General features: G+C 39.7%; 1 protein-coding gene across 15 annotated transcripts in view; it reads left to right on the forward strand.

Moving 5' to 3' along the window:
* The window catches only part of szt2 (SZT2 subunit of KICSTOR complex), a 113,817-nt gene that overhangs the window by 65,740 nt on the left and 33,358 nt on the right, over positions 1–14,719 (forward strand). For 13 of the 15 annotated variants that reach the window (XM_051947745.1, XM_051947749.1, XM_051947753.1 and 10 more), the window contains 8 exons: positions 503–705; positions 911–1,077; positions 2,405–2,502; positions 2,634–2,766; positions 5,217–5,347; positions 7,836–7,883; positions 12,336–12,457; positions 13,395–13,580. In XM_051947745.1, the coding sequence (XP_051803705.1) occupies positions 503–705; positions 911–1,077; positions 2,405–2,502; positions 2,634–2,766; positions 5,217–5,347; positions 7,836–7,883; positions 12,336–12,457; positions 13,395–13,580 (1,088 nt within the window). The remainder of the gene's footprint in view (positions 1–502; positions 706–910; positions 1,078–2,404; positions 2,503–2,633; positions 2,767–5,216; positions 5,348–7,835; positions 7,884–12,335; positions 12,458–13,394; positions 13,581–14,719) is intronic. The other 2 variants (XM_051947747.1, XM_051947750.1) reach the window with 2 other exon arrangements.

The raw sequence follows: 14,719 nt of genomic DNA on the forward strand, positions 1-14,719 counted from the left end.
TTCGATGGATAAGTTCGCAGTGGTAGATTTGTAATAGGATCGCAATCCTGTGATTGTCAGCAGGCAGCTGATGTGGGTTCACTTGTCATAGTTACAGTGATGCCTTACCATTATCAATGATACACAAATCAATTAAAAAGAAAGTTGCGGATCCAGACTGTAATCTGCATCGCTGCCAAAATCTAATGATTCATCCTTGTGACATTTCTGACCTTCTCTGAAAATTTCATCCAAATCCGTTCATCTGTTTTTGGGTAATTTTGCTAACAGAAAGACAGACAGACCAGTGCCGATCACCACATTAATCAGCGTTGATTTTCTCCAGTATTTTTACTCCACCAAAGCTGCACCTTCTTGGTGGGGTAAAAATACTGGAGAAGAAGAAGTCACTAATTACCCAAAATGTTTTCAGCTGCTTGATTATGTTTTCTGGGAAAAGTGCAAACTGTCATTGAACTTAGATGTAAACTTCTGTTATTCTCATTTTAAACTGTGTCTTCAGGATTGCTGATTCCTTTGCCTGAGGTCAAAGAAGTGAAGGACAGCCCCAGGCAGCGCAGTGGCTCTCGGGTCTTTAAAACCAGCCCTTCTCCAATCACCTTAATCCAAGGAGCTGTAGGAAGCACCCCAGTGACAGGGACCAGCACACCTGAGTCCACCACACCCACCGGCAGGAGCACCCGTCGGAGCTTCTGGGATATACTGGTCGGTTTTCTCAGAAACTGAAGATTTTTATGACAGAATTCTGCTTTGTATAGCCCCATTACTGGCTGCATTACCATATCAAGTTCTAACTCGAGACCAACGACTTACTGATGTTATTCTGTATTTTCTGTAAATTTCCAAGCCAACACAGAGCTTATTGTGAACAGTGTAAATGTGTTGGATTTTTTTTTTTTCCACAATTCAGAGTAAGCCAGACTCAACAGAGCTTGGAAGCCCCAAAACAACTGATGACATAGTGCAAGAGAAAGGAGAGGAAGGCCGAGCGGCACGACGAAGACACAAGACGGAGAACGTGAAGCAGCAGTGGAGTCAGGAGAAGGCGATGGCTGTGGAGCTGGAGCAGGCCCAGAGGTGGGGAATCCTTACTGCTACAAACAGAGACTCCTCAACTGACCATCATTATAAGAGAGATTCCTAAAAAGAACTGTTGACAAGATACCTTAAGTGCAAACATAGATTATTGGTGAACATATATTATGTAAAGCACCACAACACTTTGGCTTAGCAGACTTTCCCATAGAGCAGTGATTTTCAACAACTGAGACAGATTATCCAATGTGCCGTGTAAAATGATCCAATTTCACTTAATTAGTTCAAAAAATTATTTAGTTACTATAAATAATTTGCCATTGTTATATGCCTGTGCCTGTCGTGTAGTGACTGTCAGAGTAATTAAATGTTCTTCCATGTCAGTGGGGGACAGCAGGTAGCTGATGAACTTGTTAATTGAAGACAACAAAATTAGAGTAGTGATGTGTAGAAGAGGCAGTTATGACAGTGATAGATAAATATGTGCACTCCAAAGTGGATCCTGGACACACTTCTGGCCCAGATGAAGGCCCTATTCTGAGTTGTGATCAAGAAAAAGCAAAAACGGTTATATTTCATTTGGATTCACTGCACCGCCTTCATTATGCTTGGTGTGTGTCCAACAGTGCCATGATTGGACACACACCAAGCATAATGGAACTCCCCCATCACTTCAAAACAAGAATGCAGACTATTTTGTCCATGTTTTTGGAAAGGACATGGATTTCCAAGAGCAGGAGGAAATAACTGAAATGAGACATGATCGTGGTTTAAAGCTACGCTTGCTGACCTAAATTTTGGACACTTGTTGGGTCAATGCTGCCAAGAAATTCCCTGTTCTGGCAAACGGAGCTATTCCGACATTGCTCCCATTTTACACAACTTATCTTTGTCAGCTAAGCTTTTCAAGCATGACTCCTATAAAAACTAAAAACATAGAGACTGAGAGCTCATGAAGAAGAGCTTCTTGTATGGCTTTCTTCAATTCTTGCCAGAATATCACTTTTGTGTTTATCTAAATAGTCCCAGGTTTTAGTGAGTCTGACTAAAATTAGAGACTAAATTCTCTGTATGTACTGTGTTAGACTACAGTGTGTCATTTTGTAACATTTTTGGTTAGCCGTGTGCCGTGGGATTTTTTTTAATACAAAAAATGTGCTGTGCCTCAAAAAAGGTTGAAAAGCACTGCTTTAGAGCACTATCCGAAATCACTTGTGAGGGCCAGAAACTTCAGCACCTGGACAAGAAATCACTGTGGTATTGACAGTGAGCAACAAGCCATGAAACTACCACAGCTCAGCTCTTTTACTGCTGTTAGACCTGTAAAAATGTCCTTTAATGCATTGTGGGGGTGTTTGTGGCTCTGTAGGAGGCAGGTGTCTCAATTGGAGGAGGGAGATGCAGGCACTTTGCACCCTGTTTACCAGGATACCTGCCAGCCGTGGATCACCTTCATGGCTAAACTCGGTATGTTTCTCCCTCATGTCTATACAGGATCTGTAAGCAGAATAACTGCATCTTTTGACATTGACAGGTTTAAGATTCCGTGAGCTGACCTCCCTCTGTTTCCTTTCTAACCTACGACTGCTGGTGAACAGGCTGCCCCTCCATTCAGCAGTGCATGGCTGAAACAGCTTCACATTTCCTGCTGCCTTCCATCTTGGCAGAGATTGTGAATTTGGTCAGTTCTCTGGCCAGTGATACATCAATGAAGGCCTTTGAAAAGACAAGGTGAGTTGTTTGTGCTGCTTGTGGAATCATTTTCCCTCAATTATCTATCATCACCTTTCATAGTTGTCTCAGTACTTTTTACAGTCTGAAGACACTTTCATCGTCCTCCTGTTCAGAACTAAAGTAGCTCTGACATGCTGCTGTGATATTTACTTTTCTTTCATATAGTGCCAAGGTTTTATTAATCTTTCTTAGTTGTATGAAAACAGATATTTCAATGCACTTCACATATTCATGGCTTTCCAAAGTTACACAGATTTCACCAGTCTCAGGCAATTCAGTTTCAGCTAAAATGCTTTCGCTTCCAGTTCAATTAATATTTCAACGGCATTCTTTGTTCATCATTCAGCTTCTTTCATATTCAACGGCTTCCAGCCATCTGATGCTTCTAACAATTCTTGCTCTTCAACTGAAATTTCATCAGCTTCTTCTGGATACAAATCAAATGTGAATTGCCTTTATCTTTTACATAGAAGAGCCACTGAAGGCAAACAAATTGTTGAATTTTCACATCTCTGTGGTTGCGGTGGCTGTTGTAGACAAACATGGATCAACCCTTCGTCACGGCACCCACAGATTTCCCCAAGAGCTTTTTTGAAGCTTAGTGTGGGACGTCACTGTAACAAACCTCACCAAACTCTGAGCTAATTCAAAATATGCAGAGAGGTGAAGCATGAATAGGCCTGAGACAGACTATGCAAACATCTCTGGGTCATGGACTGTCCAATAATTGGCACCCATCAGTCACTCAAAGGGGCCACAACCTTTTCATGGATAACTTTAAGTCTTAATACAATTAAACAGGTAAATTATCTAAAAATTCACACTGGACACTAGCCTAGCTGCGCTAGACCCAGGTCTGAAGACGTAAGGGTCTAGGGAAGCTCGACAGGGAGGGAGGCGGGCTAAAAGGTTGTCTTTCAAATCACTCGGCAGCAATTGGGTAGGTATACAACCAATCAGCGCAACGAATAGGCTGACGGAGTTCCAAGAGCGCTGGAAATCAGAGGATGCGGTAGTTCGGTGAAGCCTTATTTATTCAGTCAATGGGTAAAGCTCAAGTATATTACAGACATGTTAACAGAAATCTTTAAGGGCTGTGGCCAAAGCCGAGTCGAAAGATAACTGTTCATTGTGCGCAGCCATCTTCTTGTCTATCGTTGTTTCCGGTTGTTTCTGTCAGAATCGTCACGCCTCTGTCGTCACTTAGTTACGCCCGCCTTCTGACTCTACACTTCATGGTGATTCGTCGGCCAGTTTTAGGAGCATCCAACCTCGAGGCTTACCGAGGGTAACTAGACCGACCCTGGCAGAGAATTAAATTTGTTGCCGTGGGTTGTTTAGCGCGGCTAGGCTAACTGGACACATTTGTCATGAATGGTAAAATGGGGCATACAGACCAAAGCTGTTTTTGTTCCAGGCTGTAAACATCTTTATTTCTGCTGTAAAATTGGGCATCTTAACATCGAGGTCTATTAGGATTGATTTTCTTTTGGAGTGAACTTCAAATGAATATTCAAAGAACTGCGGTTTTTGGTGTTTCCACATTGGCTTTATTTTTCAGCCCCAGAGGTTGTTGCCTGTTTATTGAAGTTCATTAACAAATGGCTTGCTCATGAGAAAACACAGCAAAGAAGCAACATGCGCTGTTTTTGTCAACAGGATTTGACATTGGCAGGTTTCAGTAAGACCAAGGACACTTAAATCTCTGGGACATTTTTCACTGACAAACATCTGTTCTAATTAAACTACAAACCTGAATCTATTAATATCAAAAAAGTACTTTGCACACACATGACCATGTCACGCTCCATGCATCTGCACCCATGGATAATCTTAATACTTTTGATTGACCATTACTTTTTTCAGGCTTTTTCTCTCTGTGACAAAAACCATCAGGGAAAATTAGGGATCTAAATGGACATTTTAAAAATAATTATTTTAAAAGTATAAAGATTGTATTCAACAATACAAAAATAACTGTGCAAAAAAATGTAACGTAAAAACACATTTTAAAAGTGAATTTCCTATTTTAGTGAGAGAAGTATTGCACAAATATTGACCAAGCTGTCAAAAAGGAATGCGGTTTTAGGAGGTTATGTCTCCTTTGTTGGATAGTTTCTCTGCCCTCTTCTTGTAACATGCACAAGTGGTCGCTTAATGGAAAACCAGGGAAGGGTTTAGCTTCGTATTGATGCACTCCACTTTAGGTCACAGGAGGTGATATATGTCTCTAGTTGTCCTCAGACCAGCAGTACAGCCAGCAGAGTTTGTAGTGCATATCAAAAAAACATTAGACAAAATCAGTAAAAGTCCTACCACTGAAGTCTGGAGGATCTCTGATCAAAACGCTTAATTCTCACACTTGTATCTCAGTGTCCTTAATATCTCAGACCAGTGCTGTGTTACAGCTGTGTGATGTTTTTTCCTGTTTCTGAAAACTTTTGTAGCTGCCCTGCAACTGGAGACGTATTTGTACCATTCACACTGGTTCAGAATCTCAGCCAGTCTCCAGACGCTACAAGGAACTTCATTCTCATTGGCCGCAACTTCCACCAGTGGCACTGCAGCACAGAGCAAGGTAATTTATAAAGAGACATTCACAGCCTTCATGCACTGCCTCAGTGTGTCATAATGTGCACTACACTATGCAACACAATAAATGACTATCAACCAGTAACGCAGGTAGATTTTGTTTAAAATACACACTCATAGCTGTTTGTCTTTTTGTCCAGATAATTATGTTCTGGCTGGTAATACAGACATTTAAATTTGCTGTCATAAGGGCTTCAATCAGAAATACTGAATCAGTGCTTTTTGCTCTACATGAAAATCACAGCCACCTCATTCATTTAGTTCAATATTGGTCCTACGGTGACATCTCTGCTGACGCTGTGTGGCTGACACAAAAACAAGCGAAAAAACATTTCACTTATTTCAACTTTTGCTACAATGCAACACACAGCATGCTGTGGTGGTCAATTAATTATGTACAATTTTGGAGATGGAGGATAAAATTATTGCAAATGATTAATTTCTAGGATGGAAAAATCATGTGTCACAGCTTGTGCAGTGTTTTGTTTTCTGATAAATTAATGGATTTGTTCCCGCATCGCATTTTATCACAGACATCTCACATGAAATAACCTCTCAGAAATGAAACTCTTGCTACAAAATTGATTCAAAAGCTGTGCGAGATCAGAAAAATTAGCTAGTTGAATTTTAAGAGTGCGCCGATCATGATTTCTGAGGCCAATTAGCAACTGATGGATAAAGTATCTGTCAATACCGATCAGTCTATTTGAAATGTGCTGTGTGTTTTTTTTTTTTTTTAAATTTCAGAGTCATTTATTCATTTGTCACTTATTAAACAACATAAACCAGCCGGCAAGTTTGAAAAGACATGTTATCTTGAAAAAAAGAAAAACACCAAACTGACACCATTTTATTTGGGCCTGAAAGTGTCAGATTTGGAACTTTCCAATGGTCTAGTTTTTTGTTAACACCTGTGGGCACTTTGAAAAATGCTATGAATGTGACTGTTCCTCTTTTTTTTTTTAAAAATATAATATTTAACTGTCATACTGCACAAAGACATTTTTAAATTTTCTCTACTGAGATTTGTGGTGTTGATAGGTTTCAGTCTGCTCAGAACACTGCTAGAAAATTGCAAACTTACTGTCTTTTTTAGACACCTGTTAGAACTGCCAAACTTTTAAAGCAGTCAAGCAATTTTAGCAGCGTGGAGAGAAGTTGTCCCAGTTTTTTGTTGTCTAATCCGCTGTTCTGATCAGCTTTGACAGAGACCACTTATCAAACTATTTCACACAAGTATCGATGGCTAATAACGACGAATGGCTGATAGATTGGAAAAAAAGTAGAACTCCATCAAATTATTTCGACATACTTAGTAAAGTTTGGTAACCTTTTTTCTGCAGTGATTTTTGGAACTTGAAATTCACTGTTGGCATGTCTCAGAAAGTCATTTTGTCTTTTTTTTTCCTTCTGAATTTAATGTAAGTGCAAATGTTGGAACGGCCTAGGCCAGTCACCTGACATTGTGTATTCATTGTCTTTTACTTTTGGGTCCCCGGCACCTGATATAACACACTCCACTGCTCTGCTGGACAGAGATCCTGTGGTGACAGTGATATGAGAGTTTTCTTTGTCATAACTATGAGAAAAGAAGTAGAGACTGTGAATTTAAAGGGGATAATAATAGTAAACAAGAAAAGCACTCAGGGAGCGTAATACTCCACCAAGGCTGCTGAGTCATTGTATCATTTCCGACAGATGAAATATTTAATAAAAAAAAGTGGCCTTATGTTGCGCACAGGCGTGTGTTATACATATATACAGATCCCAAATCACATGACCTAAATATGTAGCGGAATTGATGAGACTCATACTGTTCACTTGTTGTCATAGTTACAGTGCCACTGTACCGCTATCTCTTAATGATACGGAAATCCTTAACAAATCTGTGGATCCAGACTATAAGCCACATGACTGCCAACATCTACTGAATTGGTCTTTGTGTCATTTCAGACTTTCCCTGAAAATTTCATCCAAGGCCATTATTCTGTTTTTGAGTAATGTTGCACAGACAGACAAACCAACACTGATCATCACATAATTGTGCCACATTCTTTGGCGGAGTAATAAACACTGAGATAGAAAAACAGATAACAATTTTAAGTCCAAATCTAATGCACTTACATAAAATATGCCAGACTGTGATTGCATCCAGTACTGATTTAAAAATTGTTTATCAAGGCTTATATTCGTGTATAGAACTTAAATAAACCTCTCTCCAGCATGTTGCTAACACTTGTTTTAACCTCACGTGTAGCGTTGAGAAAATGGTCCAAGCATGAGCGTTTCATGTCGAAAGCTTCCAACATGCTCTCCTCGCTGCCTCTCTTTGATTCTGTGTTTCCCTGTCCATGCTACCAGCTGTCTAACATACCTGTGTTATTTTGCAAGTGTTTGCTTACATCAGTATGTGTCGAGCTGTGTTTCACCGTCCATGCTGCCTTGCTGTTTGTACCATCTCTGTTTGCCTACAGAAGACAGTTCAGATGAGGAAAACACCCCAGTGCTAAATAGGTTCACACGTAAGTTTGCCTCTCAGCTTAACAGCAACATTGATGCTGATGGGATGTGTTAAGTGGCTGTTTTTTGCTAGTTTTGTTTTTTGTATAGATATAGATGATTGATTTTATTCATTAACCCTCTGAACCACATGCAGCTTCTCAGCTCTGTCTGCTCTTGTCACATTTTTCCTCTCTGTATTATGGAGTCCTGCACCTTTTATTGAAACAGCAAATCCATGGCCAGATGCCCACCAGCTCTGTATAAACACATCCTGCAGTTGAGCCAGAAAAAGATTACATTTTTTTGTGATGTAAGTGCTTGTTGTAGTGAAGTCACTAATGGCTTCCTGGTTGCGCCAATTAGCGCAGAATTTTGCGTTGTTTTTTTATGGGGGCTTTTTAGCCTTTAATATAATTTTGTAAGTAGAGAGAAGAGTGATCGAAGGACATGCAGCAAAGGGCCGTGAGCTGGAATCAAACCCAGACTGCTGCGTTCAGTTGAGCTTTGTGTTTTTTTTTTTTACAGAATCTGTTTAATGCAAGCATTTTTTTTGGTTGCAAATTTTTGGAGACAGAATAAAGTGATTTTTATGAAATATCCCAATTTCAAATTTAGATTTTTTTTTCTTTTATTAAAGTGACACGTTGCAGTTAAGTTGTTTAAAGAATTTTGGAAAAGAAAAATCCAACATTTTTTTCTGTTTTGACAGTTTCTGGCTTTGACAAATGCTGGATGCAGATTTTTCAAAATAACACGCCTTCCAAACCAGGTGGCAGGTTTTGGGGTTCAGAGGGTTAAATATATATATTAGTTAACAAACAATGTAGGTTAAAGTGGACTAAAAAGATAGTAGCTTTTAGAGACAGTGTTTACACAAAGTACTTTACATTTAGAATAAAACAAAGACATTGGGCCCATATTTTGTGAATCAAGTTGCAAGGTACAAAAAGCAGTGAAGGAAATCTAAAACTGTTTCCATGATGTTGGAGAGGTTTATGTAAGTAGATCCAGTTGAACATGACTAGACTGCTTCTATACTTTAAAAAAATCTGTAGTTACTGTGCCCAGTTATTGTTGCTTCAGTTTCGTCATGCCAGTGACCAATCAGATCAGACTGGACTCTTTTGGAGAGGAGCCTGAAAGAGACATGAGCTAAAACAGAGCGTTTCAGACAGAGGGTGAGAAGAGGTGATTCAGCTATGTGCAGTAGGAGAAAAATGTTGTTTTTCAACATTAAAGCTTTTGAACAAATTCTCACAGACCTCAAAAATACAAGTACAAATCATTATATACACACGTGGACAAAATTGTTGGTACCCCTCAGTTAAAGAAGGAAAAACCCACAATTCTCACTGAAATCACTTGAAACTCACAAAAGTAACAATAAATAAAAATTTATTGAAAATTAAATAATCAAAATCAGCCATCACTTTTGAATTGTTGATTAACATAATTATTTAAAAAAACAAACTAATGAAATAGGGCTGGACAAAAATGATGGTACCCATAACTTAATATTTTGTTGCACAACCTTTTGAGGCAATCACTGCAATTAAACGATTTCTGTATTTGTCAATGAGCGTTCTGCAGCTGTCAACAGGTATTTTGGCCCACTCCTCATGAGCAAACAGCTCCAGTTGTCTCAGGTTTGATGGATGTCTTCTCCAAATGGCATGTTTCAGCTCCTTCCACATATGTTCAATGGGATTCAGATCTGGGCTCATAGAAGGCCACTTTAGAATAGTCCAACGCTTTTCTCTCAGCCATTCTTGGGTGTTTTTGGCTGTGTGTTTTGGATCGTTGTCCTGTTGGAAGACCCATGACCTGCGACTGAGACCAAGCTTTCTGACACTGGGCAGCACATTTCTCTCCAGAATGCCTTGATCGTCTTCAGATTTCATCGTACCTTGCACACTTTCAAGACACCCTGTGCCAGATGCAGCAAAGCAGCCCCAAAACATTACTGAGCCTCCTCCATGTTTCACCGTAGGGACAGTGTTCTTTTCTTCGTATGCTTGGTTTTTGAGTCTATGAACATAGAGTTGATGTGCCTTACCAAAAAGCTCCAGTTTGGTCTCATCTGTCCAAAGGACATTCTCCCAGAAGCTTTGTGGCTTGTCAACATGCATTTTTGCAAATTCCAGTCTGGCTTTTTTATGAGTTTTTTTCAGCAGTGGTGTCCTCCTTGGTCGTCTCCCATGAAGTCCACTTTGGCTCAAACAACGACGAATGGTGCGATCTGACACTGATGTACCTTGGCCTTGGAGTTCACCTTTAATTTCTTTGGAGGTTGCTCTGGGCTCTTTGGATACAATTCCAACGATCCGTCTCTTCAATTTGTCATCAATTTTCCTCTTGCGGCCACGTCCAGGGAGGTTGGCTACTGTCCCGTGGGTCTTGAACTTCTGAATAATATGAGCCACTGTTGTCACAGGAACTTCAAGCTGTTTAGAGATGGTCTTATAGCCTTTACCTTTAAGATGTTTGTCTGTAATTTTTTTTCGGATGTCCTGGGACAATTCTCTCCTTCGCTTTCTGTTGTCCATGTTCAGTGTGGTACACACCTTTTCACCAAACAGCAGGGTGACTACCTGTCTCCCTTTAAATAGGCAGACTGACTGATTATGAGTTTGGAAACACCTGTGATGTCAATTAAATGACACACCTGAGTTAATCATGTCACTCTGGTCAAATAGTTTTCAATCTTTTATAGAGGTACCATCATTTTTGTCCAGGCCTGTTTCATTAGTTTGTTTTTTAAAATAATTATGTTAATCAACAATTCAAAAGTAATGGCTGTTTTTGATTATTTAATTTTCAATAAATTTTTATTTATTGTTACTTTTGTGAGTTTCAAGTGATTTCAGTGAGAATTGTGGGTTTTTCCTTCTTTAACTGAGGGGTACCAACAATTTTGTCCACGTGTGTATATGCCTGATATGGGCCTTTGAAGGTGACTGACAGCGATCTTCTCCCTTCTGCACCTTTCCAGCAAGATATCACCCAGGGTTCAAGAAAAACTCAAAATACTCTCAGCATCCACCTCTTCAGCTTGGTCATTGGCCTTAACAGATAAAGTGCTAACCACCAGTGGATTGTATTAGTCACTACAAATTAAAGTTATTTTCTCTGGAAATGTGATGACTGACCAAAATGATCTTTTAGTTGTTGGCAGGTTAACAAGCTGTCTGCAGGCTGGTGTTCACACTCAGCAAAAGCTCCTCTGTGAGGGAAGAAATTTCACTGTGAAACTGTTAAATCAGCATGTGTTTTTGTAGTTCTTGCAACTCAGAGTAGTGAGAGGATCAGCTGTTTATCAGCTCCGTCAGCTTTCGGCAGTCTTGTCACTCTCTGAGTTAAAATTGAATTTCTGTCAAACCAATAATTCAGTCAGTTCAACTTAGATTTGAAACAGAAGCTTCAAATTTGAATAAACATCGTGTGAACAACCAAACTCAGTCAACTGCAGCTTTTATTTCAGTTTGTCAGATATATTTTGTCATCTTCCTCTGATGTGTGTGATTTACTTTGCTCTGCTTTTCCCTCAGGATGAATAAAGTTGTGTCTTCTCAGTTTGGAGATAAATAAATGTACCCCTTGATAGCTTAAGTTCATTTCTAACTAAGTCAACCCCTATAAACGTTGAAACATGGAGCTCTGCCAACACACAGAACTCAGAACTGGCAGACCTCAGAGTGCTGCTGCCTGCACAAAAACAACCCAGTGACTTTCCTTATAACACAATGAACACAACAAAAGTGGAATAAAATGCAGTGATAAAGATTAGAGCTAAATGTATGAGACACTGACAAATGTATAAAAAACAAGGGAAATAAATTACAGTATTGTGCAGTTCCAGTGCACTAATAGCTAGTAGAAAAGCTGCAGGAAAAACAACTTCTTTTTGTCTTTAGTTTAAATTGAAGCAGGCTTTAAATCACCTTCAAGTTGACCTATCTCTGGTAATGATAATAATTCATCATTTTCAGTTTGCTTCCTACTAAGATGTAATAACTCCAGCACATGGAGAAGTAGTTTGAGTCAGAATAAATCCCCTACATTATATTGTGAAAAGAACCACTCGCTAGGCTTCTTCTCTTCCACTGATCATATACAGCACATTTTTTTCTCCAACAAATAGCATGAATGTGTTGACAGCAGCTTTTACAGTGTCTTCAAAGATGTAAAGCTTTCATCCATTCCGCATAACCTTGGAAACCTCTCAGAGAATCTGGTGTAATTCTGTGCATTTGGCCTCAGGGCTTATAAAGACCTACTGAAAATGTACTGCTTGTAAGAAGTCATGGCTCTGCGCTGTCCTCTGACTGTAATCCTGCAGTTTGGTAAAGAACAGAAGAAGTAATGTCCTGACGGTCAGAAGGGAGCCTTTGTTAAAGAACTTGCCACCACATGCTGTCTGGCTTTGATTCATATTGCTTTGCCGTTTCACTGAGTTTCTCTCTTCTGTCCAGCTCATAAGGGCTTCCAGCGCTTCGAGGCTCTGGAGCAGAGTGATTGGGTCGGTCCCAGCCAGGCCGGGGCAGGACTGGCTCCCCGCCAAAGGTTCCTCTTCATCAGCATCCTGGACAAAAAGGTGACTTGGCATGTGGAGGCCTCTGTATTGTGAATATCCCTGAGGCCAAGCAGAGAACAAGACAGAATTCAAAAGGTCCCGTATTGTATTGAGCAGTGAATACATCTCTAACCACTGAATTACAGCTGTGGTAAATGTAGAAGTGTATCTCTCCCAACTACTCTTATCCAGTTAATGGTCGTTTCACCAAATGAAAATGGTTGCACTTACCTCGGGCGGTATATGTAAACACAAATCAGCCACAACTCTAAAACCGCTGACAGGTAAAGTGAAGAACATTGATTATCTTCCTACAGTGTGGTATTCTGCTGGGAAACCTTGACTCCTGGCATTCATTTGGAAGTAACACAAAATGGACACAAAGGCTAGACCTGGCCTCCAAACTGCTTGTGCTTGTTGGGGAAATGTAGACGGCTGATATTGTTATATACCATATGATTTTAGTGGTGCCTTAAATGGCTGTTATCTTCAAATAGTATAATAGGTCTTCTTTTAAGAAATGATAATGCAGCTCTAAAGTCAGATTGCTATTATCTGAGTGCTTTAAAATGCATTATTGACATTGTGGTGAGAACTGAAGCAGAGCATTACTTAAAAATTAACCTACTTGGTATTAAAGTGGCAACTGCTTTTATTGTCTATTAATCTGTTTGCGTTTTTGATTAATTGATTAGTTGTTTGTCCTAGAAAATGTCAGTAAATGGTGAAAAAGGTCACTGTGTGTTTCCAAAACCCAAGATGGCATCCTCAGTTGTCTTGTTTGACTCAAACTGGTTCATCAATTATCAGTACAATTGCTGATTAAGTTAATAGTTAACAACTTCAGTAATCTTTGCAGCTCCACCTTGTATGAAGCAAAAGCTCTGAAAGAATAAATAAAACATACTGAGTTGTTCTAAGTCTTGGCCTGTTATGTTCCACTCTGTAATTCCTTTAGGTGATTCTGTACAGCTACAACTGGTCTGTGGACCTCGGCGCCTCTCTGAACCGCGAGCTGGTCCGCCTGGTTAAATGGCAGAATGCGAGGGCTCATGTTGTCCACTGCCTGTTCAACCAGAAGATGGGCCTCTTCCATCACTACTGCTTCTCCGATGCACCCATCCATGAAATGGACTCCAAGCAGGTAAAGACACTGACACAACAGCAAAACGGTGCGAGAAATGTTTGAAATGATCCAACCTTTGGTAGCTTGTTGATAATTTGTGAGGGGTGTCATCTTGCCAACCATACCACAAGTATAATACATTCTAAATTTACAGAAAACCCTCAAATACAACTAAAATGACACTGACGATATTTGTGACAACAGCACTGAAATACTAAGTTTCTAAATGTGGATCTCGTGGCAAAGCTCGCCCATGCTGTGAGCTTGTAGCCTGCAAACACTCATACGAGGTGTTTACACGATGTCCACACACTGTTAGCTAACCCACCATTAGCAGTCGGAGCTGTCTGTGCCCTTACAGCATTCAAAATTTATCGCAACATGACGTTAACTTTTTATGTACTCTGAAAGCGGAAACTAGTTAACCAAGCACCAGGCTAGATTTTTATTCATGCTGTTTCAACGCCTGCTGAGACATCATCAGTACTCTCTCTCTCTTCGCACCCTGTGCTGTGTTTGTCCTGCATTATAGAAGGAGGCAGCACACTATCATCTGCTGCCTTGGGTCCAGGTTTGGTATGTCAGAACTTAGCACAAAGACTTTTTTCCAGTGAGGACATGGTGTACAGAGTCCTCAGATGGACCTGTGTTTATCAGCTGCTTTGTGCACATCTGAGGCACAGAGCAGGCTTCTGACTTGTTCCGCAGAGCAGAATTTTTAGTTATTTAGTGATTTTGATCAAATATTATAATTTAGGCTTAGATTTGTTAAAAAAAAATCACCACTGAACGCCATGTTGCTGAGTAGTTTAAAGACCGTTGGAAAGTTAAAAATCTGACAATTCTTTAGTTTTTTTAATAGTTTCTAGCTCTGATAAATGTGTGTGTGTTTTAAAGACAACATGCCTTTGGAGGCTCAGAGGTTTCATATCTATTAGAATTCAAATATATTTTCTTTGCAATACAGTCTCAGTCCAGTTTCATTAGGCTTTGTTTCCCACGCTCCTTAAAGAAGAACCAGTGATCCTCCGAAAGTAAGAACTTTTTTAGAAGTTCTAACTTTTCTCTCAGATGTGGTTTATGATTTCTGTAAATGGCTACAATTTTTAAAGTGGAAGAAATGATTTTTTTGAGACACAGGAATAGAACCAAAGTTT

This window comes from Acanthochromis polyacanthus, chromosome 4 (assembly GCF_021347895.1).
Source record: "Acanthochromis polyacanthus isolate Apoly-LR-REF ecotype Palm Island chromosome 4, KAUST_Apoly_ChrSc, whole genome shotgun sequence".
In the NCBI taxonomy this organism is placed as follows: domain Eukaryota; kingdom Metazoa; phylum Chordata; class Actinopteri; family Pomacentridae; genus Acanthochromis; species Acanthochromis polyacanthus.